Source organism: Crocodylus siamensis, chromosome 4, assembly GCF_052110815.1.
Source record: "Crocodylus siamensis isolate JL-2025a chromosome 4, ASM5211081v1, whole genome shotgun sequence".
Lineage (NCBI taxonomy): Eukaryota > Metazoa > Chordata > Crocodylia > Crocodylidae > Crocodylus > Crocodylus siamensis.
In genome coordinates this window covers 96,424,029-96,451,908 of record NC_143398.1, presented here as the reverse complement: position 1 = coordinate 96,451,908, position 27,880 = coordinate 96,424,029, and the positions used below count along the sequence as shown (strand labels likewise).

The following is a 27,880-nucleotide window of genomic DNA, read 5'->3' as shown; positions in this document are numbered from 1 at the left end:
TTGAAAGCACACAGCCACAGGTACAGGTACAGGCTCTAAGCCTTTACTACTCCATCCAGGAAGAGCACAGACCATCTGCAAATGCTTCCTCAGCCTGATGAAGGGTATTTGTACCTGAAAGGTTGTAAAGAAGAGTTTTTCCAACTATTTGAGTTGGTCTAATAGAAGATATCAGATTTACCCAAAAAAACTTGGTCTTGTTCTCCATTTTTCCTGCAGTCCCCCATCATCCCATTGCAGCAGCCTCTGTACTAGCTCCAGTGTTCACAGCAGGATCCAGCACTTGGGGCAACAGCTTTCCCCAAAATGTCCAGGAATGCAAAAGCACAGAGTTAGTTTGGTGAAGACCTGTTTCACCACATACCCTCTTTTCTCCAGGAGCAAGTCCATAGAACATGGAGAAAGACCCCAGCGTAACACCTTTACCATCTTTATCACCCATTTCATTCTGGCTAAAAAGTACATGGCCAGGCTGTAACAATAAATCTATGATCGGGGGGCACTCACTTTTCCTTAGTCACTTGTTCAGGAACAAATGATCTCACAGCCCTTAGCTTTGCCAGCTCAGAGAAACCCAGAGAGGCTGAAGCCTTAAACTTCCCAATGTCTGTCAATCTGTGGTGTTGGACCCATAGCATTTCATTCAGAGGTGCTGACCACCTGCAGCCCTCAGTATCTTTGGCTGGAGCCGCGAGTGCTCATTATCCTCTACAATTAGATTCCAGGCACCGAAAGTTCCCAACTCAAAATAAGCATCCATTTTTGATCCAAATGATTAGCCCAGAATAAAAGCCCAAATCTCCTGGGACCAGCACTGTTATAATTCAACATCTGTGTCCTAACACATTGGGTACGAGCACGTGTAACACTTAGAACAGTTTAAATGAAGTTCAAAGCTGAAGGCTGTTAAATCAATCTAAAGCTATTTTGAAAGCTTCAACAGTGTACCTGGAGAATCGAGTGCTATTCTGACCCATCCCCCGGTGCGAGAGCCCAGCACTTCAGTTGTGAACACTGTCACTAAATCAGTGGCGCTTGGGAATGGTTCTGTGTCTGAACCCTGTGCTGCAACAACTGAGAGCTGGTTTCAAATAAGTGACATTTTGGAACAGTTCAATTGTTATGGGTGTCCACACCTATCAACAGACCTAAGTGCTGCCATAAGGAGCCTGGACTGACAAGGACAGCAGCAAAGAGCTTTCACTCGGTGGAGGGACTAAGCGTACAGCTGTACAGGCTCTGCAGTCATCCTGAGACTGCTGTAGAGAAACAAGCCCTTCCCACTTGTTCCTGTTTAGCACACACAACCCACTGGCTGGTCACATGGATACATTTTGAAGCATGTCCTGGCATACTCTCAGAATCAGTCACAGGCAGGCTCCTGGTCATAAGTGGTAGGGGGAAATATTTGTGGGGGAGCTGAGCCCACCTGACCCCTGCCCCCTCCTTTCCACAGGGTTGTTGCAGGGCCAGCACACACTGGTGCTGTACACGGCAGCAGAGAAATGGATGTATGCCAAGCTATGCCAGGCACTGTGGGATGGCGGTGCCATGATGATGATGCTGTTGCTGGCCGCTGCAAAAAGTTTTGGGGGGGCTAAGCCCCGTTAGCCCCGGCCTTCCACCGCCTATGCTCTCGAGTGTGGGACAGGGAGCCTCTGGTATCTCTAACAGTGATGAAATGACATTTTTTCAGTATGCACAGTAGGAGTGAGTGGACAGGGCTGGTTGCTTGGTGGGCAGCGGTCTCTAGAGAGACCAAGAGACAGTACAGACAACCCTCACGAAATAAGACTTACTGCATGGCTTTGGCCCCTGGGGAGAGTCAAGAACAAAGATGAGCATAACGCAAGGAACAAAAGGGGGAAAGGAGATAAAATTCCAGATACCACCACACAGAGGCAGTTGAAGTACAATCTATATTATCTATATATTTTTATTTGTCATTGTATTTGCTTGTTTCTGCAGAGTATAACGTCACAAAGACCAAAATAGAGAGAGCGGCTTGTCGCTGAGCTCACATCAGTTATACACGATAGGTACAAAACTAGGTGACTCTGTCTTATTTATCATACATTTTTTCAGTCATTTATATACAAAGAACTACTCTACATGGAAAAATAATAAACAAATTCCACAGGTATGTTACATGATATAAAGGAGAGGGGAAGAGAACTACCAAGGGTCTATTAGTGGGACTGACTTTTGTTTACAGCCCTGGGCTACTGTGAGTTGGATATGCATGATCAAAGGGCCCAGAGGCCAAAATCTCAAGCTCTGAGTTTTATCATATGTGCACTTTTAATAGCCAAAGTGGCTACTGCACCAGTCATTGTTCTGGCACTTGCCCATCTTGAGAGACAGCAGAAAGCTTAGCAGAGATGTTTTCATATGGCGCTAAAAAAAGGTATATGGCAGCTGGCTGCGGTAGGTAGGACTCTACTTTCTACCAGGTTCCTTTGAAGGTAACTAGTGCAAAAGGGTTATGCTTTAAATGCCTACATACAGGAAGCTTCAAGAATATCCAGATCCTATGCACAGTATATGCAGCATACATTTTAAAATAATAATAATTAAAACAAAAAAATCCTTCCCCAGAGCTGGGATATCTTAGGGTCAACGGGGAAACCCCAGGGACTCCAAACTTCAGCCCATCCCTCCTACACAATGGAGGAACATTAGGGAGGCTTGCCACAAATAAATTAAACAGGAGGAAAGGTGTTGTGGGGGAGTGCTGCAGCTGGAAGTACAGGGGATGGACACCCCCAATTTAACAGAGGTGAATCTATACTGCCGCCGCGTCTGCTTCCAAAAAAAGAGTGAATATAAAATAAATAATCTGAGCACCATGGGGTGCTTGTGGATCAAAAGTGAAAGTCACTGGAAGGGAGACCCATTTGAACTTCATCTCTGTTTTTCAAATGGCTTGGAGGTGGGGAAAGGTAATTTTGCACCAAGCCTGTGAAAGGTCTGCTTATTGTTTTTTGTTTCAGTTATGTAGTAACTGATTTAAAAAAAAGAAAATCATAACCTGTTGCCTGGGACTGCAGGGCAGACAGTCCTGGTAGCCAAAGACATTTGCTTTTAGACCTTCTGCCCCCCAGGGAGTTCCCCACACCACTCCCAGACCCCTGGACTGCTGTGTTCCAGAAACCTATTCACCTTCCCTCCAGCTTATTCTCAAAAGTATAATATGGAAGGCAAACCACATCAGCACTGATATCTCCAAGAGAAACACACTCTGTTCTCAATAAGCCTGCCCCCCTCTTGGCCCGTATCCATTCGCCGCCAGTCAAACTGGACTTTGGATTGAGGTCAATTATAGGGGCATAGCTGCTGCTGTTAGGATCATACGTATCTATGTGAAAATTAAGGCACAGAAGAGAAAGGTAAGCCACATGCAACAGTCAGGCCCCAGCTTTTCCCCTCAAGCCTCCCCAACAGAGGGGCTGGGTGCACTGACAGCATGTGTTTGCTAACCACAACTAGCCAAGGGGCCCGAAACCATAATGGCTGCTTCAAATGCAGTGGCAGTCGTAGAAAGGAATGAGGAGAGGCCCACAGCCTGGAGGAAAGCAGCAGCTTCACATTCACCTCCCTGTTTTGGTTCCTTTTTTGTGGGCAGTTTTAATATGAGCACAAATAGTCACAACAGTAGCAGAAATCCAACCAATCTATGGCACTTTGTTCCCCCCACATCCCAACTTTAAACCATTAAGAGGCATTTTTTGGTGCCTGGCAAGATTTTCAGCTCTTCTGGGGGGTCCTTTTTGTCTTCATTCTGCTGAACATCAGATTCAAATTCCACTGAAACCAAAGGGAAAAACTCTCATAGACTTCAATGGGTTTTGGCTCCAGTCTCTATTGTGTCAGTTGCTGTGGGGGCTATATCACATATTATGGCAACTCTACTCTGGAAGATCATGGAGGAACCACAAAGGAGTAAAACAAATTGGCCAGAACATGTAAACATTTCAGACTGGTCCAGCTGGGTCCCAAACAACAGAAAGGAGGGCAAGCAGGGAGCAGAACGTTCCTGTCAGGAAACCCCCTCCTTATAGCAATGCTCCTTCAGTTTCCAAAGCAAATCAATGGATGGCAAGGCTGAAAGAGGGATTTCTATAAGAAATGGGGAAGAGAAAATGGTGCATGTGCTGGAACTGAATCAGACGGTGCACATGTGTTTGTACTAAAACATCTAGGGCTGAAGTGTTCCGATACCCCATCTCCCCCAACTGAGAGAAGAGGAAGAGGAGTAGGAAACAAAGAACCAGTGGCCTACCAATCATATTTAAACACTTCTAACCATAACTATTGTACTTTAATTATTGGTCATGGCTAGTCCTATGTCTCATTAGTAGCAGGAGCTGGACATACTATGGAGGAATTCTGCCTCTACAATGTAGGAGACATGGGAATCCTAAGGAGCTGGTAACCATAAAAACCCCTTGCCCACAAAGAGAAAATATGCTTCGTATCTGCCCATCCTGCAGGCCTTTACCTGATCATCAGCTGGAGCCAGAAGGAAAATCTCCCGCTCCCCCACACCTCCCCACAAGTATCAAACTGTATAAATCAGTGCACAAGGGGGTGATGGACAGGTGTTTCCTTCTGAAGCATCTGGCAATGGCCTCGGGCAGACAGAGAACATGGTAGCAGAGAGACCAAGGGTTTGGTCTGGTTCTCAGGAATTCTTACAGGTGTCTCTTGACTGCCTTTCCCAAAGGGTTCAGAGAGGTTAGCACAGCAGTACTGATAAAGAAAAGAAAAAGGAACTAGCAGCTACATTCATGTCAACTGCTATGGAGAAAGGAGCGTAAGTAATTTAGCTGCCCAGTTGGTAAGAAAACTTTTTTGGCTATTTCTGTGTTCCATAGCGCTTAGTGGGCATGGGAGGATATGACCTCGCTTCCTGCACCCCCACACATAAAAGGGAAAAAAAAGAAAAATGGAAAACATGGTCCACTCTTTCCTAGGGCTTTGCTCCCCATTGCTATACATGTCTGTTGGTTTGAATCAGTCATTTGTGAAACAAAACCTGCTCCGGTTGATTTTTGCTTTAGAAAAATGGTTTGTGACAATGAAGTCCCAGCCACCCGTTCCCCCTGCTCGTGAAGTTTAGACCCACAAAAAGCTAATGGGAAGTGCTTGCTTCTGCATTGAGCACCATCCAGGAAGTGATATGACTAGTGTTGTTTGTTCAATAAATAAAAAGAAAGATTCCAGACCGGACTGGGCCATCATCCCTCATCAGCCTCAGGGGGCAACTGGGGATGGTGGTCCCTATTAGAACTCATCGTCAGAGCTCAGCAGCAGTGTCTTCTCATTGTCACGGCCACCCGAGACACTGTGGGAGCGTGAGATGACCTGGCCACCATTGCGCCATGGTGGTCCATGCTCCAGTGTCGACTGCTGGGTGTACTGCTGGTAGGCAGGGGAGAAGTTGTGAATGGCGTCCTGGACAATGTCATGAGGGTTCATGGTCTCCTTGAGGCTGCTGGAGATGCTCTTCATTGGGGCACAGCGACCTGAAGGGCAAAATGGAAAAGACCAATGAGAAACACCAAAGTCTTACAGAACTGGGTGCAAGGAGGAAGGGGAGAAGGGAAAAGCGAATGTTCATGCAGTGACCACCCCCTCCGACCCTAGACACTCCAGAACCTCCCAGCATAGGCTCCCATAAGTAAGTTTCAAAAGAAGTGACATAAAAATGGAGTGGGGTTTCTGAGACAGGAGGCTCCCACCCACTGGAAAAGGACTAGTCACAACTATCTGAGCAATTTCACCTCAGCAGCAGACTGGAGACATATAGTGAAAATGGGATATGAACACAAACTGCTGACTACTCTTCCCTGCATCCTCATTCTACTGGTGAGCAAAAGGAAGGATCCAGGAATGCAGGGTGGCTTACAGTTTTGCATTCATTTGAAAGGCAATTGTCTGCAAGACTGAGGGCCTCAGTTCTGAAGGGAATTCAGAGGAGACGGGGGGCAAGAGGGCTGGAGACACAAGTCTAGGAGGCAGAGGCAAAAGGAAGCATTCCAGATAAGACAGAGGCATGTGCCTCACACACAAGGCAGAGGGAAGCACAGGCAGATCAGGGGGATGTGGGGAAATTGCAGGATACAGAACACAGGCACAAGGGGAGGGTGCCTGCTTCCCATCCTAGAACTTTACTAAACCCATCCTCCCAGCTGCCAGGGGACCACTCCCAGCAGGAGTTTCCAGATTCTCTCCCACCTCCAAAGGACAAGCTCCTTGAACTGCCTGGAAAGGCTGCTAGCATTTGGCAATGGCAGGGGGACACTGTCTCACATAGAAGGGTTGACTGCTTTCAGCTCTCTGGCTCCAGTTACCATGCTCTGCAGTTTTAGCTAGCCCTAAAACTTAAGTGCATCAGTACTACAGGCCAAAGTCTCAGCCTGCTAGCCAGCCTGCCAGAGGCATCCCATGACATCATGCCACTGCCCACCAATGAAGATTTGCTCAAGCCACCGCAACCTACAATACAGGGGTCCTCAGGCATCTGCACTAAGGACGGGCAGCTGTTTACACACAAAGAAGGACAGTGAGAATCTGCCTGGTAGCTCTCTGTAGGGAAGGGGCAGGATATTGGCGAGGGGAAGGATGGGAAACAAAACTGAAGGACATTCCAGTTTGGAGCAGATGGAAAGATCACACAGACAGCTCTACACCTACCGTACGGCCCGTATGATGGAACAGCTGCACCAGAAACCAGTGGCCAAAGCAAGGGAGAGAAAGAGAGAGAGGGAGGGGAAAAAAGGGAGAGAGAGATAGAAAGACGGGAAATAATAGGCTGAGCAAGCAAGTTATTCTCAGCCCCACCACAACATCCCCCAGGGCTGGTTAACAATTTATCCATCCATTTAACCCCTGCAGCCTCTACAGCAACAGCGTATCATGCAAGAGGGCAGGAATCCATTAATTGATTTCCACCCCAACACCTCTCCTCATGTTGAAACGTCTTGGCCCCTCTAGAGCTGTGAGGCTGGCTGGGATGGAGTAGTTGCTTTGTGACCTTCAAGAACACCTGAGCCTACTGTCTGCATGTGACACAAACCCCCAACCCTAGCAGGCAAGAAACCTCATCCCATTATCTGGAAAAAAAAGGGAAATACACAGGCTGAACACAAGGCAACACGCTCCATCTAAGCCAGCTCTCACAACTCTCTGCCGATTCCTTCTCCTCTGGCCAGAGGCTGGTTCTCTGGCCTTCTCTGCCTTCACAGTGCCACTACTTGAAGATCCCCCTCCCTCACACCCAGTGCACTGACAAAGCCCTGCACTGTCATCCCTGAGTGTTAAACAGGAGCTGGCTCAGGCCTGTCTCTTGTACCAGTTACACAACCTGACCTGGCGGAGTTTCCCTGCAGTTACACAGGAAGGAAGACAATACACTGTCCTCCAGTAGGAGGCTGGTCTCACAGCTCTGAAGTCTGCAATGAGCTGTCATGGGTTGAGAACTGGGAAACTGAAAAGGGAACACTAGAAATGAGACAAGATTCTGTTCTGTGGGGCCTTCGCACATTAGGTCTGTGTAAACATCACTGAGGAAAGAACATGTTAGGAATACTGATGCCCACCCCTCTCGCTGCCAAGCAAACATGCACCCTGCTGGGCCACGGTCTACTTTACCTTGTGCATCAAGGCGTTTGTCTGCATAGACCTTGTAAGTGAAGGCATGGCGCAGAGCAAGGGCTGCAAAGAACATCTCCACACAGATGATGAAGTCCTGGTAACCGGCAGCTACAGTGCCCTCACCCACAGACACGTTGGCTGAGTGGATCTTGGGGATGGCGCCGCACTTCTCCAGAATAGCCAGCAGCATGCCTGAGCGAGGTGACAAGGCCAAGCAAACAAAGAAAATTAAAGGCTGACCTCATACTGCCCTACAGAGCAGCGGAGGCCAGCTGTCTGTGCCAGCGCACTGGCAGGAAACTCACTTAACTTAGGGACTTGTGCCAAGGAAGCCAGCAAGATGCTCCCCCTCACCCTGTCTTGGTAGCACAAGAGCAAGAGACGTGTTGGGAATTTATAAAACAACAAATGTAAGCACCAGCAGCATTTCAATGTGGACCTTTCTCCTAAACATTACTCATAAATGAACTGTGGAACTTGCTGCTGTAGAATATTCCTAAATTCAGAAAGGGTGAAAAGGGATTAGACATTTCTTAAGAAATGCTCACTAGCTAGATTATATTAAAAGGAAAAATAAATCTGCCTGTTTCAGAGTATGAGTTGGTGACCAGCTGGAGCCAGGAAGGAATTTCTTTCCATGTTGGGGGTAGGTGAATTATGACTTTTCAAGCTTTCTCTGGATACTGTGCCCAATGCTGAATCAAGATAAAGAACTAAGTAAACCATTAGCCTGTTCTGAAACAGTATTTCCTTATGTATATATGTGCTAACCCTGGACCTATAGGAGTTTGGTGGCTGTACAAAGTGTTCTAAGTTGATGAGCCCCAGAACCAACAGAGAAACAAGATAATGATACAAGACCCCCCAAAAAGGAGATCTAGTGGTTACTCAACCTCTTATCCAGGGAAAGGGGAAAGCACCTCACCTTGCCAAAAGGACAGAAAGATGACAGACTTGACCATGAAGAACTTGAGGACTGGGCTGTAGGGGCTGAGCAACTCGCGTGTGGCAAAGTAGAAGAGAAAGAGGGCATATAGTGCCAGGCTGACTGAGATGTTGTAGATGATGGTCACATAGAGGTAGCCACTGGTGACACTAAAGCAAAAGCAAATATGAACTCTCAGAAGCTCAGACATCTCCTTTAGTACTTTACCCGGGACAAGGTTCCTCTCCCCTCCTATATCCCTACCTGTCCACCCACCAACTAGCTCTGCTCTCCTGGAGCTCCTTTCCACTCCATCCATTCTTCCCTGCTTCCCTCCCTTTTCATACACCCTCTCTGATCCCAAAAGCCCTTTCTCCCCATGCATGCCCTCTCACCCTGTCCCATGGCCTTAAATAATTAAATAGACCCTAGTGAAGCCAGACTTTCCTTCACAGAAGCATAGAACATCAGGCACGTGCAAGAGAGACATCTCATAATGATCTAGTTTGCTTACTCAAAGTCACCATCCCGGTACTTGCCAAAGACCTGGAGGATGACAGTGCTGATTGCCATGAGGGGCTTCACCACACAGAACTGCAGAGTGGCCTAGGGGAATGAGAGGGAGGAGGTGAGAGGGAGTGTATGTGAAAGCATCCACATGGTACACGACATGCATAATACACACGTTGGCTTAAATCCATAAACAACCAATACTGCCCATTTCAGTTGCCCTCAGGGCAGTTTAGCTGGGAGGGGAGGGGTATTCCAGGCCTAACCACAACACAGCTCCCGCCATTCATTAATCATCTGCTCTTGGGACTTGCAGAGCTCAGAGCATAAGGCGAAAGAGTCAGAGAGTGCATATGTACACACTTCGCTGCCCATCAGAGCAATGAAGCCTGTGACGTCTGGGTTGTTGCAAGAGGTTGCTCACTTACAAAGTTAGCTCACAGGCTGGGTTGTAACAGAGATAAAGTGACCCACTCTGTGTTTTAAATCCTGGCCTTTATTTGCAGTCAAACACTCTATGGGTGAATCCAATAGAAAACACCACAAAACACTTGATCAGATAAAACACACATCTATGAGCTGCACAGAAGACCCTTAACACTATGACTCAATCTGAACACATGACTTTAAATTACAAACAAAACAAAAATATTGAGCAGCATCTTGGGGAAGGGTGGGATGGGAACAGGACTCATGTCATTTGCTAGCATGTGGTCAATCCCCTTAGAGGAAAGAAATGTGGGAACAGCTGTGCAATTTAGAGAGTATGTCAGCAAATAGAAACATCTGATGGCAACATCATTTGTCACTAGAACTGTCAAAATGCCTAAACAGGTTAGATCAATTCTGCTTTCACCTACATGAACATTACACTCAGTCTGGAGGGAGAATCATCATCAAGGCACCAAGGGATTTGATATCAGTTCTGTCTGCTCTGGCAGTAGATATAGAGCAATGCTCCTTAGCACCTCCACACCAAGAGTGACATCTCTAAGAATGATTTGTTTCCAGAGACAAAGGAGAAGGAGGTGAAGTTCCAGTTCAGCAGTGGGAGAAGGTAAAGACCCTAGACATGCCACTGGAGTTTCCCTTAAGCAGAAAGGTTCTACTTGACACTGACCTGTGGTCACTTAAGAAGGGCTACATGGAGGGAAAGGAAGCCAAGATAAAGAGGAATACTGTTTCTGATAAGATGCAATTTGCTGGTGGTCATAAGACTTCACAAGGAGATTAAAAACCCCCAACACAAGCCAGTTGGTGAGTCACTGCAAAGATGCAAACAGAAAAAGGTCAAGCAAATTGGTAAACAACGCCTCTGAGCTTCCTCTCCTTCCCATTCAGGGACTGTTTAACCATTTCCCTGCAACTCAAGCCACAAACTTTTATTTTTAGGCATTTCCTGAGAAGCAAAGCGTTAAGAAATATGGGAAGTGCACCAGTGGCACATGACCCAGACAGAAGGGTCACCAGACACAATTCAGGGGAAAGAACCTCTGAGCAATGCCATCCCAGGGAAGACAACTCTCCAGCCGGCAGTGGGGTTCTGCAGGGCTCGGTCCTCAGGCCCACACTGTTCAACATCTTTGTCAGTGACTTGGATGCGGGGGTAAATAGCACCCTGTTCAAATTTGCTGATGACAGTAAGATGTGGGGAGGGATGTGGGCATGCTAGGCAGGAGGAATAGGCTACAGTCAGACCTAGACAGGTTACAGGGGTGGGCAGATGAGAACAGGATGGGTTTCAACACTGACAAGTGCAAGGTGATGCACCTGGGGAAGAAGAACCAGCAGCATACCTACAGGCTGGGGAACTCCTTCTCATCAGTGCAGAGGCAAAAAAGGATCTTGGAGTCATCACTGATACCAAGATGAACAAGGGCCAGCAGTGTGGGGATGCTGTCAGGAAGGCCAACCACACCTTATGCATCCACAGATGCATCTCGAGCAGGTCCAAGGAGGTGACCCTCCCCCTCTATGCGACACTGGTCAGGCCGCAGCTGGAGTACTGTGTCTAGTTCTGGGCACTGCACTTCAGGAGGGATGTGGACAACATGGAGAGGGTCCAGAGGAGGGCCACCCGCATGATCAGGGGTCAGCACAGCAAGCCCTACGAGGAAAGGCTACGGGACCTGAACCTGTTCAGCCTCCACAAGAGAAGGCTGAGGGGGAATCTAGTGACTGTTTACAAATTAGTCAGGGGGCATCAGCGGCACTGGGGGAGTCCCTGTTCCCCCGAGCACTACCAGGAGTGACTAGAAATAATGGTCACAAGCTGGCAGAGGGTAGATTCAGGCTAGACATCAGAAGGTGCTACTTCACTGTCAGGGCGGCTAGGATCTGGAACCAACTTCCAAGAGAAGTGGTGCTGGCTCCTACCCTGGGCATCTTTAAGAGGCTAGATGAATACCTTGCCGGGGTCGTTTAACCCCAGTTCTCTTTCCTGCCATGGCAGGGGGTCGGACTTGATGATATGCTCAGGTCTCTTCCGACCCTACCAACTATGAAACTATCATGTCAAAAGGGCTATATAAGCCAACACTGCCCAGGAGGAAGGGCAGCAGCCATGATAAAGATACACACAGCAGCTCAACATCTGCAGCTCTCTCTCAAGATGCTGAAGTGAGTAAACTACTGAAACCTATCTAGATATATAGCTTGCTGTAAAGTAAATGCTTGATCAAAGACTACTAGCCATACTGTTTGCTCTATGGCTATTCTGTAATATTTCTTTATCCTGCAGCCTTCCCCAAGCCTTCCTTCTGTAACCAATAAAGTCCTTCACTACCAAGTATGGTAGACTTGTTGGAAGAGGCATGCCTTTATGCCCCCTTGGTCCAGCTGACTAAGGGAGGCTACTTTTTGTGCTTCAAGCTAAAGGAAGCACCCCGAGTTTTTGCAGTGGGTTAAACACCCTAAAGGTCTACAAGGCCTGTATAACCCAGAGGGCACAGGGCCAGAGACAGACCAGATCCCCTGGGTGGTGGCAGTTGTACCCCGAGGCTTGACAGTGTCGGGGGGGTCGGCCTAACGTGAGGCACCCCAGGGAGGCATTTGGATCCTGGTAGGTGGTCGGCTGCAGTGTGGTGGGTGGCTCAGAGCAGGAGTGCTCCCTACTGGCCCACCACACCGCCCACCTTGTAAGCTTGTCGAGGTCAGCCTGGATCGCCAGCCTATCCTCTAGGGTGACCACACTCCCCCATAGCTTGGTGTCATCAACGAACTTAGCCAGTCTGCTTCTGACACCAGAGTTCAGATTTGTTTATAAATACACTGAAGAGTACAGGTCTGAGAACAGAGCTCTGGAGAACGTCACTGGTCACTATGTGCCATGTTGATTCTGTTTCATTGACTATCGCTCTCTGGGTCCATCCACAGAGCCAGTTTCCCAGCCATTGGACCGTGAGATTGTCGAGACCACAGTTCCCTAATTTTTTCATGAGGATATCATAGGACACCAGGTCAAAGGCTTTCCTGAAATCCAGAAATATGATGTCCACCTCTTCTCCTTTGTCCAGGTGATGCATCACCTGGTCATAGAAGGAAATGAGATTGGTAAGGCAAGACCTACCCACAACAAAGCCATGTTAGCTATATCTCAAGATGTTGCCTTCTGTTAGCCTGCTGTTAATGGTTTCCTTGATGATTTTTTCCAAGATCTTTCCAGGGATTGAGGTCAAACTGATTAGCCTGTAGTTTCCCGGATCTTCCTTCCTCCCTTTCTTGAAGAGAGACACCACTGGCCCTCTTCCAATTATCAGGCACCTTGCTAGAGTGCCATGAGTTCTCTAATATCCTTGCCATTGGCTGCACTATGATGTCAGACAGTTCCTTTAGCACTCTTGGGTGCATTCCACCTGGGCTGGCTGATCTGTGGATGTCCAGCCTCTCAAGGTGTTCCCTCATGAGATCTACACCAATGATGGGTGTGTGTTCGCTCTTTCCCTGGTGATCCTGCATCTTATCAGGTAAGGTGATCCCTTTGGGCTGATGGAAAATTGATGCAAAGTAATCGTTAAGGAGACTGTCCAAGCTAAACATGACTGATTTGCAGAAAGCAGAAGCCTATCTGAGAACAACTCAGTATTACGGGGATAAGATGGCAATAGCTATAGTGCTGAAGACACCTTCAGCACAGATACGACTGAGAACAGATGAGAGGCCTGGAGTGGGAACAAGGCCAGGCAAAGTGCTTCCTTCAATAGGGTTTTCCTCTGCTGATTATCACAGCAATAAATACCACTTAGTTTAAAATATGGGAAATTTTCCTGCTCACCAGGGCTGGAGGCCATGGAGGGTGGGCTCTACGTATAAGCTCCCACCTGAGCTGCTCTCAGCCTGAATTCCATGGAGCAGGCAGGAAGTGATCATATTCCTCTGCAACACTCACAGTTTAAGAAATTAGAGAGCAGTGTAGGGAGCTGGAAGGGGCAGTCTCATCTGGACAAGCTGCTTACCGTGATGCAAGAAAGTGAGAGAACATAGGAAAGCATCCATCTACACTAGAATTCTCAAGTAGTGGGGATGGGCTGCATATTTATGGAGACTGCATAGTGTATATAGCATGTCCAGACTCCTTGCTTTCATTTAAGCTTCTTGTCCTCATCACTATACAAAGCCATTCCCAATAAAAAATAAGCACAACTTACACAGTGATGTCTGTCTGACACTGCTGAGAGCCTGAAAAAACAGTTGTAAGAGGAGAGAATCCTCTTTCCCCCATTTAATCTCATTGGGCTGTTACCTCAACTACACTTTAAATGCCAACATTAGCTGTTCCATTCCTCACAACTCTAACAGATGGAGCCGAAAATGGGGCAGAAGTAAGCCCAGATCAAGAAGGAAATACATGGGGAAAGAAAGGAAGAGATCCACAAAGGCAGGAGAGACAAGTAAAAGAGGATAGGGAAGGAAGACACATTTAAGAAACACAGACAGTAACTAAAAATAGAATTCAGCCCTCTCTGGGAAACACCTACAATAGCCCAATCTGACCATACCAGTTCTATGGTGTCTACAAAGAATTACATCACATTAAATTTCAGCAGCTCAGCAATACCCTTCAACTTTACTGCTACCTTGTGGTGGCCTCATAGACCCCAAGCCTGACTATGATGGGTACATCATCATTTCACTCTCTTTCTTCCTGACTCCCATTCCAGCCTACAGACCAGAAATGATGAGCAATATTCTGGAGGAAAGTTCCTTTACAAGTGCTCTGTCATGACAATCCCTCTCCTAATCACAGCAGCATAGCTGGGAACTCAAGGGATGCTTATGCAACTCAGGATGTCTGCAACCCAAGCAGACACTACATTCTTGTAGAGGAACTGGGACCTCTTCATTCCAGGAGCAAGGAGGAAACAAGCATCAATTCCTAGCATTGAGATCATATCCTGTAGAGAGGACAGGCCTCTTCTCTTACTGGGCCTTTCCAGTTTTGGCTGGGTAGAGAAATGTAATCTTTAAATGTTACTACAACAGACTGATTTATTCCCGCTACCCATGTGATTCTCCCAGAGGCACCTTACAAGCCCCTTAAAAGAGGAAGGTCTAGAGGAGTGCTCATCTCAGCAGCTCTATGGGGGAGGTGGTGTTCCCTCTGGGTTGTGTACAGAGAATCTGAGTTTCCTAGGACTTTTACCTGTTTGCAGAATCTCAGGAACCCAATGGAATACGTCTTTCCCCACAGGCAGCAAGTCCCATACACGCAGCTGGATCTGGAAGAACAAAACAGCAGCATTATTTAGGATAAGATGAAGGATGCAGGACCTTGCTTCTCCACTCTACTACCAAGAATCTACGATTCTTGTTTTTCACAGGCCAAGTAAATCATGGCTATACTGACAGCCAGCACGGTCTCCTTCAGAGAGGCATGTTTTGCATTTGAAGTGACACTGACCCCACCCTCCAAACCCAGTTTGTGGGAGAGCAGTTGTTGACTAGAAAGAAGAGGAAAAATGTCACTAGAAAATGTGAAAAGGCAGCTGCAGTTAGCATTGGCTGAGGAAGAGAAAGATTTAAGGATGATCTGGGGTGAGGGGGGCTGGGAGGGGAGTGGGGCCATGGAGAGAAGAAACTCCAGGGAAGCTAGCTGAATAGACACAATAATTAAATTCTGTTAACGTGTGATGATGCAGGTGCACATTTTCACCTGTGTGCTTAATGATCAAGATAGCATCAGCCTGTTCACCATACATTTGCCCCACCACAAAGTTCTCAGTGGCAGGTGTAAGATGAAGCCTGTGATACACGGGCTGCCTGCATAGAAAGGTGAGAAAGAGATGCATGCTGTAGGTAGACTCCAGGTACTCACTCAATTGATTTCCCTCTGATCTCAGACATGATGGAGCTCTCCCCACCAAGGTACTCATAGCAGAGACTGAGGAAGTTGTAGATCACAAAGGCTGTGAAGACATTGAAGTTTATCATGATTCTGATCTGGTTAAACAGAGGCAAGAAGCTGCTGTGCAGGCTATGAGCAAAACATCAGAAACCACTGTCTATGCAGCATCTGTCATCCTGAAGCATCCCAGATTGTTTTCTTACAGTTCACTCATCCTCCTACCTCAGCAGTTACGTGACGAACCAACTCAGCATTTGGCTAGGGCACTAGAACTAATGGTTCTACTTCTGCAAAAAGCATCATGGGACTTTAACGAAAACCACTCTGACCACAGTCTCCACTTCACATCATATCCATCAGATACCACTTCCAGAGACACAGAGCTCCTGAGTCTCACTGTGGGGCAATAGACTAGAACAAGCACAGATGAAAAAGCCTCACTGATGAATCATCCACCTGACATCTTTGTGCACCCTGCATTTACTTTAAGGTCTTCAATACAAGCAAAACTCAAACTCAACACTACTTAGCTTAAGACCTGATGAGTGCAGTCTCACCAGTGCAGACACATTGCCTCTACAGCGAGACTGAGAAAAAAGAAAGGGTAACCTGCAGAGGGAAGCTTTGTTCCTGTGCTTTATGGGGATTGTTACATTTTGCAGTCTGTTTTATTATTCTCCAAAAAGCTGTAGCATTTTTCACTAACTGGGTGCCTGAAGAAGTACCCCATATCACCTTCCAGTGTGCCTTCCCTAAGGAATGCATTTGTTTTCTCTTCTGTAACATCCTGTATGAGCAATGCCCTCCACAAAGCAGCGAACACCTAGTCCTCCTTCAGGTCTCTCTCTTCATGACCCATTCTGCTGAAGCACCCAGTAAATGGGCAACTGATAATAGCCAGATGAAAGGTTGGTAGGAACTTTCATTCTATTTATAAAGTTTCCCAAGGGTTCAAAACCCTTTAGCTAAGCACATGGCTAGCCTATACTCCCCACAGGTTCTCATGACCATTTTTCTGGTCAACATGATGCCTCTTGCTGCATCCTGAAGTAAGCTGGACTATGAGCTCTTTTGAGGAGAGAATTTCCCTGTTTATTCAATAACTGGTGTGAACAAACCACACCAGTTATCTTGTGATCCCCAATTGGATTGAAGTGTGTTGGTACGTCCATAATACAATGAAGAAACATTATTAAATTCAACAGAGACATACCAGGGAAACTTCCTGATGAAAAAAAAAAAACAATATCCAGCACACAAGGCTGAGAACCCAACCCTCTGAAAGAAGCTGAATACTGGACCACAAGGAAGTTAATCCTCCTTAGGAAAGTGTCCAAAGACTGAAACAAACAAGCTATGAGCTTACAAAAAAAGCTGCTTGACATACACCCAATATACTTGCACATGAAGTTAATTCTACTGTCTAACCACTGCCAGATAGATATCTTTAATAGAAGAGAATGGTACAGCATTTGAAGTGTCAACATCTATCCACTTCCATTTATGTAATCAAGACAAATGTTATTCTACATATAGCCCTTGTTTTTGGACCCTAATGGATTCTGGGAAAACATCAATTTAAACCAACAAAGCAGAATGCAGAATATACTTTCTAATATTTTTGTCTGTTTTATTTTTGTATTTTAATAAATACCTGGTCTGCAGTTACCCGAGCTGTAACTTAGGGCTAGGTTCTATTCCACCTATAAAGGTGTCTAAGTAGACTGAGGTACCTAAGCATGATTTATTCCATCTGTTCATCCATTTATATATGTCCCAAAAATCCATTAAAGCATCTACTTTTGTAAAACATGGCCATCTCACCCTTACAATTCACCTACCTTTTGCATGAACTGTTTTTTCAGGAACTTGAGCAAGGTAAAATAAAACTACACTTAAGACAGCTAAGTCTACTGATGGATCTAATAGGTGGACTAAGATTTGGCCCTTTGAGTCAAAAGAGACAGCTTCCAACCCCTACAGGGTAAGAAGCTACACTTGCTCTCCAGCAGCTCCTCCACTGCCCTCTAATGTGTTCCTTGCAATGCCAGTTGCCCATCCAAAAGTGATGAGAAAGAGACAAAATCAGCACAAGAAAGAATGAGGACCTCTACACCCGCTCAACCCCAAAAGAAACCAAGCGATGTTATCAAAGACAGCTGCGCTAGACCAGATCTTCCCCTACCAGCCCAGATTCATCCAAGGTATTTTTGACATCATCACAAAGGACAAAAAGAAAGAAACCACTTGTGTCATTCACTTTGGCATCAGGTGTTTTTAGCTGTAGCATCAAGGTAGAGAGCAGAACCAAAAAATGTATTCACTACTACTGCCCAAAAATGTTCACCACAAAGAGAAGTCCATGACTGTTACAACACGGATTTCAATTTGTATGACAGCAACGAATAATAAAAAATATGCTTCCCTCCCAGTAGAGCCTTCTATCAAGAGTAAAAATTCTTCCTTGAAGGAGAAGAAAAGGATGGGGAGGAGGGGGAAGAGAAGGGAGATGTCTGTTTATTGCCTGTTTGTCATTAGGATAGTTTTGAAGCTGTTCATAGAGGATTTTTTTCCTCCCACTTGTTCTCTATTCATTGCAAAAGTGAACAAGCTGGTGAACTTCAGGAAAGCGGGTTGCCTCCTGAGCAGATGCTGTGATGTTTGCAAACTCCCTAGGCAAGGTAGAGGGGATAATAGCTGTTGCTAGGCAATGAGTTTCACAGAGCAGCAGGCTTCCTGCTAGGCACGTGTGCGCGTGCACATACATACACATGCATGCATATACGCGCGCACACACAGAGAAGCGAGAGAAAACAAACAAACAAAATCCTGAATAAAGATGGCCTCTGCATTGCATGCGTGCGTGCATCTGCCATCTGTTATTGTGTCTCAACGCAGTGTCTTAGGCTTGAGGAGGCCTGCTGGTCCCTCAGGCAGATTGATTTGTCCACACACCCAGGGCTTCCCTCTGCAATGCAGATCTCACTAATAACCAACCCTCTAAACAAGGTGCAGTTTAGTTGGGATGCACACACAATACCAGCAGCAAAATAAAACCACTCCAAAAAGACACAGACTGCCACAGCTTGGGTAAAAGGCTCCTTTTCTGAATGAGATCAGAAGGGAGGCTTAACTAAGGCATTTATTTTGGAGACTAGCTGTTTCTCTCTCGGGTAACCCCAAGACTGTTGTCATCTTTTGATGGGCAAGTCACATCCTTAGGAAAGTGCAATAAATAGTATTGCAAGGCATTTTACAGAGATGACAGGCACTTCGCAGTTACACGGCACTGAAGCACAGTGAGCACATGGCAGCCTTCTTCAGTAATTTGGACATAGACACCGTTTGAAAAGTTTTTTCTCCATACTCGAGGTACCAGTGTGGCTTGTGATCGCTGCGATGCTGGGGTGCATGAAGCATCCCACTAGACCCAGGGGGGACCCTTCACATGCTCGGTGGTGAACCTGGAAGTGGACCAGAAATATTTCTAGTCCAATTCCAGGTCCGCCAAGAAATGTGCAGGGGAGGCCCCCCCAGCTCAGCAATCAGCCAGAGATGTTCCCCCAGACCCAGCAGGCACCAGCTGCTAAGCTGGAGGGCATGGGGGAGGAGCCTCCAGTACGTTCCCCAGTGGACCTGGAAGTAGACCACTTTCAGATCCACTGCCAAGCGCGCTGGGGAGCCCCCCACACTTCTGCGGGACACTCCACGTGCCCCAGCATCACAGCATTCATGAGCCACCTGCTACCTAAAGGTATGTAGAAAAAACATTTAAATCTGTCTCTATGTCCAAATCGATTCAGAGAGATTAAAGGGTCCTCTGATTCGATTCGGAGATTCGGTCACCAAATCGGACTAAATCTCTGCCAAATCTAATCAGGGACCGAAGCTTCACACAGCCCTAGTCAGACCCTTGTATGCCTCCTCTGAAATGATGGATCCAGGGCTGATACAGGAGAATACATCTTCCTAAGCTTTGTCTCTAAGCAGCATCCTTAGAGGAGTCACAATATGTCCTGCCACTCTTAGGAAGCCAGTTATGAGGGAAGATGTTTCCTCATACTGAAATCCGTCATCCTGTACAGTTTGGGGCCATCACTGCCAATCCTAGCCCTCTGATGAAGCCACTGTCCTTTGTACTTCCTGTCCTCTTGTAGTACCAGCCCTTGCCTTCCAGCTTGTAAATAGCAAAACCCACATGAGGCCAACTTCCCGGGTCACCTCTCCTTACCTTCATAGCAGTCCCGCACAGTACCAAAGTAAACATAGTATTGGTCATTGGTGAAGAACAGGAGGCTGAGCCAGGAGTCGAAGGCATAAATGGGCACAATGAAAAGGATCCGGACAATATAGCGCTGCTCATTAGGGCAGCTGTAGCAGCGCAGATGCATATAGATCTGAAGAGAAGAAGACAATGAGTGGGATCAGTGATGCATCAAACCCAGAGGATAAAGTAAAGCCAGGTAGCCAGTGGGGACTGGGAATGGGAAACAGAACTCCTCCCTAGATCACCTGTTTCAATGCAGCCTCAAGTTGACAGGGATCAAAAATGTTACTGTCATCTTCTGACCACCCACAGTGGCCTGTGCACAGCAAGTCAGGAATCCCAGTCCAGCTTCCAGAGATGGGATTACCATATTTACTTAATCATAAAATGACCTCCCCATTAATTCAATTCTATATGTTGAAAATTTTTAAATTTGTTATCAAGTTCCAGGTGTAGAATCTAATTATTGGAGTTTTGCCTTTAATTCTGTCCTCCTACTGCTACAACAGGAAAAATATGTCTGGGGGGGTCAGGTAGCCCTTTGCTTTGTGCTTCCCCCCAACCTTTCTCTGGCAGCCCCTTCACCCTCTCCTTACTGTCAGAACCTCCTCTCCCTGAGCACATGGAAGCAAGGAGCAAATTTGAAAACAATAACCTTGAAATTAGGCATGGCTGTAGCAATTTGCATATAGTACCCTTGCACTTAGTTCATCCAAAATTGATACATTACCCTTTTTTGAAACTGCAGTTTTAGCACAGGTACTTCACAAACACAATTTTGCACAGCATTTTGACAACTTTTTTATTTTTAATAGAAAATGTTTCATGTCCCAAGCCAAACCAGCCAAATCAATTCCAAATCCATGTGAATCATTCAAGAACCACATGTGGCCCTGCTACCAGCAAGCATCCTACACCCCCACCCGGGGCTTCAGATACTCCCAAATCCTCTGACAGGCATCCTACATACAGGACCAAGCCCAGACTTGGGGTTTGGATGCCCCCAAGTTTTGCTTGCCCTCAGCCACATGGCTGCAGGAGCAAGCTAGGGAGGAGTCTACTTACATACATCCAAAGCCAAAGGCTTACAATTTATCACATACTTCATGTATCACATAGCCCTCACCAGAATCAACAGCATTTCAAGCCATGGTGACCCCATAGCTCAGCACTTCTCAGTATATGTGTGTACTCCAAAAAACCCCACAAAAAGGATCCATGTGCTAATTAGTCCCCAGTCATGACTGGAAATGAGTGTTCTTGTCACAAGTCCTGGGATGCTTCAAAAATTAATATACAGATAAGGCAAAGGGCAACCTGGTCCAGCTTCATCCCATGGGGGGCAGGACCACACTAATCATATGTGATAGGCTGACAGAGGGGGCAACAGAGATTCTGGGTGAATTGTACGCAATGTCACAATCACCATGACTTGAGTCGGTGGTAAGGGAGACTGTGCTTAACGGGCAGTACCATATGCCTTATCCAGATGGGCTACACTAACTTATTCTATAGTAGATCCCCATCAGCATTTTTTGCCAATTAAATGAACTTCATAGTTGGTTTCCATTGCTGAGTACATGCTGCTTCTGGCAGCAGCTTAATGAGAAACAATGTATTTAGTGAGATTTCTTTGTATGTGATTATAAGAGGAGGGGCTTTTTCCCCATGCTACTTGTCTTGTATTCAAGTAAACACGGTAACTGCTTTTTTTTATACGTTTTGCTTTCCTTACCTCATTTCCTCTCATTCACACTTAACTCCCCCTATAATCTATCCAAAATCATTGTTATTCCCTTCCCTTTCTACCCATCTAGCAGAACTAACAAGGATGTCAAAATCCTATTCACCCTCTCCAACAATTAGGGGTTTATCAGCCATCGCAAAATCACCCTAAGTCACACTCCTAAAAAGCTCTCCCTAGAACAGCCATCTTTTAACAGACTTAACAGTTATCAAAAATAGTCCCAGGATGGAAAGGAACATTGTACTTATTTGTCAACGTATAAAGCCCGCTACCGAAGGTACACAAATCAGCCTTCCATACAGGCCTGTTGGCAACAAAAGGATTCCAATGCCACCTCTCAAAGACCTACCTTTGGCAAACACCCTGATGGTCAAGAAGCCTGCTACTGAAACAGTAGGGAACATGTTCCCCACAAATAAGGTCTTCTGAATGCAATTTTAGAAAAAAACCCCCAAACAACCAGAGTGGTATTTTTTTCCCTCATCCCAAGTACACCTAACCCTCCTTCAAGTACACCTAACACAGCTTGGGGATAGCAGGCACCACAGTTCTCATAGCTCCAAGCTTCACTTTTAGGATGTCAGTAGGACCCTTTAATGTGTACACCCCTCAGGGAGGATCTGCCACAGAGGAGCCCACTGCCACAATGAATCTAACACTCTGTCTCTGACACTGGATTCTTCAAAGAAACACCGCACGTGCCTAACCGTGCAGAGCTATACCACAAGGAAGGGATTCCTCCCTGCTCACGACAAGTGATCCATCTGTGCTCTGAATCAGTAGTATCGATACCAGTTTAATTGTTCCCCCTGTAGCTGTTGCTCTTAGTCACCAGCAATACCTGCAGGGTGAATAATCTGTTTTTGCACCTCACCAGACTGTCCTGCTCTGCAATGGGCTGCAACGGACAGCTTAAAGTCACCACTCTGGAATTCATTAACCCCTAGGTACAAAACACAGGTTGATAAATAATAGGGCTTATGCTTCCCACCACGTATTCCAATGCACTTGATGGCTTTGTACAGAACAGGATGTTGGATTTGACTTGTACTGGCACCCAGAGCACCTGCTCTAGGAAAAGGGGCAAAGGGGGAAGAGAAGCAGACATTTCCTGCTACTCCTTTCCACAGTGGAATTCAGTTTATTACTGGCAGCAGAGATCAAAGCAAGCACCACACACTGGATTTAAAACAAGACATGGCTGATCATCTGATGAACTAATAGATGACGCAGCTATAAAACAGCATGATACAGCAAGAGTAATTAAGCGTCATAAATTAAGGCACAATATCAGCACCTTCATGGCTCCTTCCGCCTCCCTGCCCACACCTCAATTTACAGCAGCACTCAAATGATCAAATGCTTTGCTGTAGGGAAGGGGTACTCATATTCCTCTAAAGATCAGGTGTGATGAATCTGGAGCTGCCCTAAAGCAAAGTACGTTGGCCTGGTTATAGGACTGTTTGCTGTGACTATATTGGTTCAATACAACTGTGGGGTGCTGGGAAAACCAGGTTAGATGGGGGAGAATGGATCACGATATTCTAACTGTCCACAAACACTTGACAGTTGTTGAGGGACCATACTAGGACTATAAACCTTAAGATACTGCTTCCTCTCTGGTTGACCTGAAGAATCAAACACAGGTAACAAAGTAACCAAAAGTCTGGCAGGCTATAAAAGCATATTTATCTCAAGGGAAGAGAGTAACTGCTAAGAACCACCCACCATCCTCCTAGGAAATGCCAGAAGTTGGGCCTTCCTAGGTTACTACAAGGGAAAAGTAAGACTTAGGTGAGATAGACGTGAGTGTAGGCTATTTTAAACTTGCCTCCCTAAATGCTGTTTTCTTGCTGTTGGCAACTACTTCTGGTTTCAGAAGACCATCTGGTCACTGCACATCACTAACCATACCCCACCAAAGGGAAGAATGACTGGTTCCTGAACTCTGTTCTACCTGCTGGATAAGCAAGTTTAAACCACAGGGTGCTGGAGCTCATGGCCTGGCCCAGAAATGGGAGAACTGTAGAACTGCACTCTGGAAGAGGTCAGGACACGAGGCCTGACAGCCAAAGGAATGCATCCAAAGACACAAGGAAAATAACAGAGATGCGTCTAGCCCAGGAACTGCAACAACAGGCCTTGATCACTGCTGAAGACATGCTACTGGAATAAGCAGACCTAAGCACAGCAATTCCCATGTGCCTCTGCTAATGAGACTTTTTGAGTAGATGTGATATCTTTTATTAGACCAACTGAGTAATTGGAAAAAAGTTCTTAGCTAGCTTTTGGGTGCAGTCACCCTTCTTCAGGCAAGCAGAAGGAAAAGTGCTCAAGTCTTCCACATCCTTAACAATGATCTCCCTTTCTTTACATATCCCTCCCCCGGGGCTCACTGCAAGTCAGGCTTGCTCCTTATAGTCTTGAAGACTGGAGGGAAGATGAGACATGACATATGCAGCTACCCAACTACTGGAACATTTTGCACACAATGGTACTATCTGCCAATCATAGAAAATTAGGGCTGGAAGGGACCTCAGGAGGTCATCTAGTAGGACCAACCCCAACTAGATCATCCCAGTCAAAGCTCTGTTTAGCCAGGTTTTGAAAACCTCCAAGGATGGAGCTTCCACTACCTCTCTGGGTAACCTGTTCCAGGGTTTTACTACCCTTTCTAGTAAGAAAGTTCTTCCTAATACCTAACCTAAAAATGAGCTTAAACTTCCCTTGCTGCAACTTGAGACTGTTGCTCCTTGTTCTGTAACCTGCCACCACCTAGAACAGTCTAGCTTCATGCTCTTCCCAAAATTTGAACCCAGCCAGGGCCAGAAATTGAGACTTAACATTACTTGCCCATAGACAGGTTTGAACCACCAGCCTTTTGGTTAGCAGCTTAGGACTCAGGCCTCTCCACCACAGAAGATCCATGATAACCTAGACCTAAAACATATACCTTTCTCTTCCCCATGCACAGAAAGAGTGCCTCCTCCAGAGCAGCAGAGTTCTCAAGTATCCACTAGTAATCCAGAAGCCTTGTCGCCCCAGCGCTTCATATCATCATATCCTGTAGGAGCAGAGCTGATCTTCAAGTAGCCTGATGAGGCTTACATACTTTCCTTCTGCCAAACCCCTTACTGCAGAACTCATGCAGCACTAAGCATCAGTTGCCTTCTCTGAGTCACAGGCTAATGCTTCCTCCACCACCTTCCCCACTCTTATTAGGCTATACCTAAATCTATCTGCTTCTGACACCATAGCTTCCACCAACAGAGCTGCTGCTGTTGCCAAGTCGCCAGAGCACATTCATTCCCTGGAGACTCAACAGCTGGGCTGCCCAAGTGTGAACTATACCCTGAGAAGGCACTGGCTGCTGAAGTGACTGCAGCAGCTGTTTGGAGATTCTGGAGCATTTACTGGTGTCTTCTGCTGGCTGACAGGTAGTTGCAGAAATTTTGCTCCACCAGCAAACATGGTGCAACTCTCTGGGTTCTGCTACCACAGATGGGCTTTCAGCATGTAGCTCCGCAAGTTTTGCTAGTGGCACAACAGTTTTGCAGGCAAAACCCTGAAGAGTGGACTGGTCTTTAATCTTCACAAAACAGGTAAGAAGCTATTTTAGTTCCATCAATGACTCCTCAAAGAGAAGGGGTTAAAACACCTTAAGGTAAGCCCATTACTCAACTAGAAGGAATGATTTAACTCTAAAAAAATGCAGCTCTCTGGCACCACTCCAGCACCAGAGTACCTTCATCCCCCTCCTCCCACTGCAGACAGAGATACCCAAAACTGGAACTGTACATCATGCCACATGCACTCATCTGGTTTACGAAACCATGAATGAGAGGAAGGAGGAGGGAATAACAGGGGCCAAATGCCATAGGATTTTTACCTGATGGCAGGTGATGAGCAAAGCTGTCCACACAAAGAAACCTGAGATGGCCTGAGCAGCTGTAGTCATTAGAAATATCGGTTGCTCCACTGCTGTGGGGCTGCCATCATTGGGCATCCAAGAGAAGTTGGGAGCCGCAGCTGGAGTGGTGGCACTGGACCCCAGTTCAGGGGCTGACATAACTCCAGTCACCACTATCATCGTGCCTTCTCAGAAGAATTTCCACCTGGAGTTTCTATAAAGCCACCTCTAAGAGACCTGTTAAAGCCAAAGGAGAAACAGAAGGGATTATGTTTAGCTGAATGGACTCAGAATATCATGGTAACTTTTTGCATTTCTAACATGTGATCCTGCAGTGCTGCACAAAAAAGGCTGAGTGAAACCTCATGGTAGGAAATATGGTAGGTAGGGACTATGTAGGGATCACTTGCCTATCTGTGAAATACAGACACCCTAGGATGAAATGCAGCACCCATTTGGTGATAGTAAAATAACCACTTCCACCCCACAACCCCATGCTTTTCCTCCAGTAACATACTTCAGGACAGGAAATGAAGAACACTGCATCCAATTGAAATGCCAAGGGAATTTAGGTAGGCTGAACTTAAATTAGTCCTGGCTGTGTTTCAACCTGTCACCAGAATTGGCAATTCTACTCTTTGGAGAAGCTTCTCCTACTCCTCTATATTCTAAACAGTCAGAGCATTAGTTTTGCATCTCATCTCATCTGAACAACAGCATTACAAGCAGCCCAACACCTTTTAGTACCATATGGGGGAAAACTGCTTTGGTACCACCTCCATGGAGTAAACATTTTTCCTTAGTTACCATCACCAGTTCTTGCACTGACAAAGTCACAGTGTGAAACTGGGACACACAGCATGGTGAGGCACATGTAGGGAGAAAGGCAAGAGAGTCTTCTCCTTCTTCCAGCAGGCAGTCCCTTCTCCCCACACAGTACTCTCCACCAAGAGAGCTCAAAGTTGAACTGCAAAAGGAGATGATCATTATCACTCCCATTTCAGAGATGTGGAAATGGAGGCATGGAAAAGTGAAGCAATATAGCCAATATCACCCAACCAGTCAGTGGCCAGGTCAGGGCTAGAATCCACTTCTCCAGAATGAAAACCCAGGGGTTCCAACCAGCAAGTTACAGAAACAGAAATCAGCCAATTACCCACATAAGCTAAGTAAATGCAGACTCTTGTGAGCTTAACATTTATGCACCTGCACATGCTCTAAAACATATGCCCCACGTCCAGATCATCACTTTGTATAAGTGACCCATAAATTGCCTACAGAAATTCTTTTATCTCCTTTCTTCTTATGTTACAAAGAAGAAGAAAAACAAAGGTAAGTTGGGGGAAGCAGCTGGGTTCATTTTAGCAGGTTCATTCTTTTATTTTACAGGGAGCAACAGAGACGCTTACAGTTAAGAGCTGTTATCATGATTTCCTAGCCTTCACTTCTTTTCTAGGCCATCTATTTTTTCTGAAATATTTCCCCTTTGGGCTGAAATTTTCCAAGCATGGCCTCTGATCAGATATGACTTTTCCTCCAAATGTTTGAGGAACAGAGTCATGTATGTTAGGCAAAATATTCACAAAGAAACATTTCTGTTTCTTGGGAACGGGGAAAAATAAGTAACCATCACACCCCAAAAGACAACCTTCTGTAGGAAATAGCCAAGAGCTGAAAGCTAAAAAAAATGGATGGAAACTATCCTCACTGAATAACAAGACCTTTGCTGGCTGTGGAAGAAACTAGTTTCTATCTGACAGGGTTCTAAGCCTCTGAAAAGCCAACAGTGACAAATAGCAAACACTCCCAATAAACTTAGAAAGCACACATCTAACATACTTCACAGCAGGTATAGCCATGGTTCACCTTGTGCTAGAGTGAAAAAGCCAGTAGTCAGGTCATGATACTGCATGCTGTACATGCAGACACCTTGGGAGCTCTGCAGATGAGCTTTCCAAGCTATAGGTTAGAAACAGATGCTATCTGATGTTGCATTTCTGCCAGCATAAGATGTTTTATGGATGTTGATACCCTTTGTTGTGCAATGTGAATGGAAAATCAGTGGTACAACAAAAGGTGGTCATAGACTCTGCCACTTTATTGCAGTGGACATCTGTTACTTCTCTGGTGGAAGAGTACAGGAAGCCTGAGCTGCTTGCCCTTCTATGAAACACTGAGCAAGTGCTCTGGGGACTTGGGGGCCCTCAAGGTCCCTGAGGACCTGTTCACTTTCCCCACTTAGAGAGACGCACCCTGGGGAATCTCAGGAAGTTGGGTTTCCATGTTCAGCCATAACCATCCCCATGATCATGGAGAAGCAAGGTAGGGCTTTTCCCCACTCAGCCACACCCATGGCCCAGGTCTGGCTGGGCAGGGAAAGTAGGGAGATCATATTCCCCCCCTTGTTCTGCACTATGAAGAGCGAGACAAGGGGAAATATGTGTTTTGCCCAATGAAGCGGATCAGCTGTGTGCCACAAGACACATCACGGCACAACTGATCCATTTCATTTGGTGATA

General features: G+C 46.2%; 1 protein-coding gene across 3 annotated transcripts in view; it reads right to left on the bottom strand.

Annotated features, from left to right (window-relative positions):
• Positions 1 to 1,911: 1,911 nt before the first annotated feature.
• Positions 1,912 to 27,880, bottom strand: part of TMEM184B (transmembrane protein 184B) — a 40,354-nt gene continuing 14,385 nt past the window's right edge. For 2 of the 3 annotated variants that reach the window (XM_090043036.1, XM_090043037.1), the window contains exons 2-9: positions 25,341 to 25,598; positions 19,669 to 19,834; positions 15,408 to 15,498; positions 14,736 to 14,811; positions 9,099 to 9,190; positions 8,585 to 8,754; positions 7,657 to 7,851; positions 1,912 to 5,528 (exon numbers count right to left, since the gene is read on the bottom strand). In XM_090043036.1, the coding sequence (XP_089899162.1) occupies positions 5,287 to 5,528; positions 7,657 to 7,851; positions 8,585 to 8,754; positions 9,099 to 9,190; positions 14,736 to 14,811; positions 15,408 to 15,498; positions 19,669 to 19,834; positions 25,341 to 25,541 (1,233 nt within the window). In that variant the 5' untranslated portion in view covers positions 25,542 to 25,598 and the 3' untranslated portion in view covers positions 1,912 to 5,286. The remainder of the gene's footprint in view (positions 5,529 to 7,656; positions 7,852 to 8,584; positions 8,755 to 9,098; positions 9,191 to 14,735; positions 14,812 to 15,407; positions 15,499 to 19,668; positions 19,835 to 25,340; positions 25,599 to 27,880) is intronic. The other variant, XM_090043038.1, reaches the window with a different exon arrangement.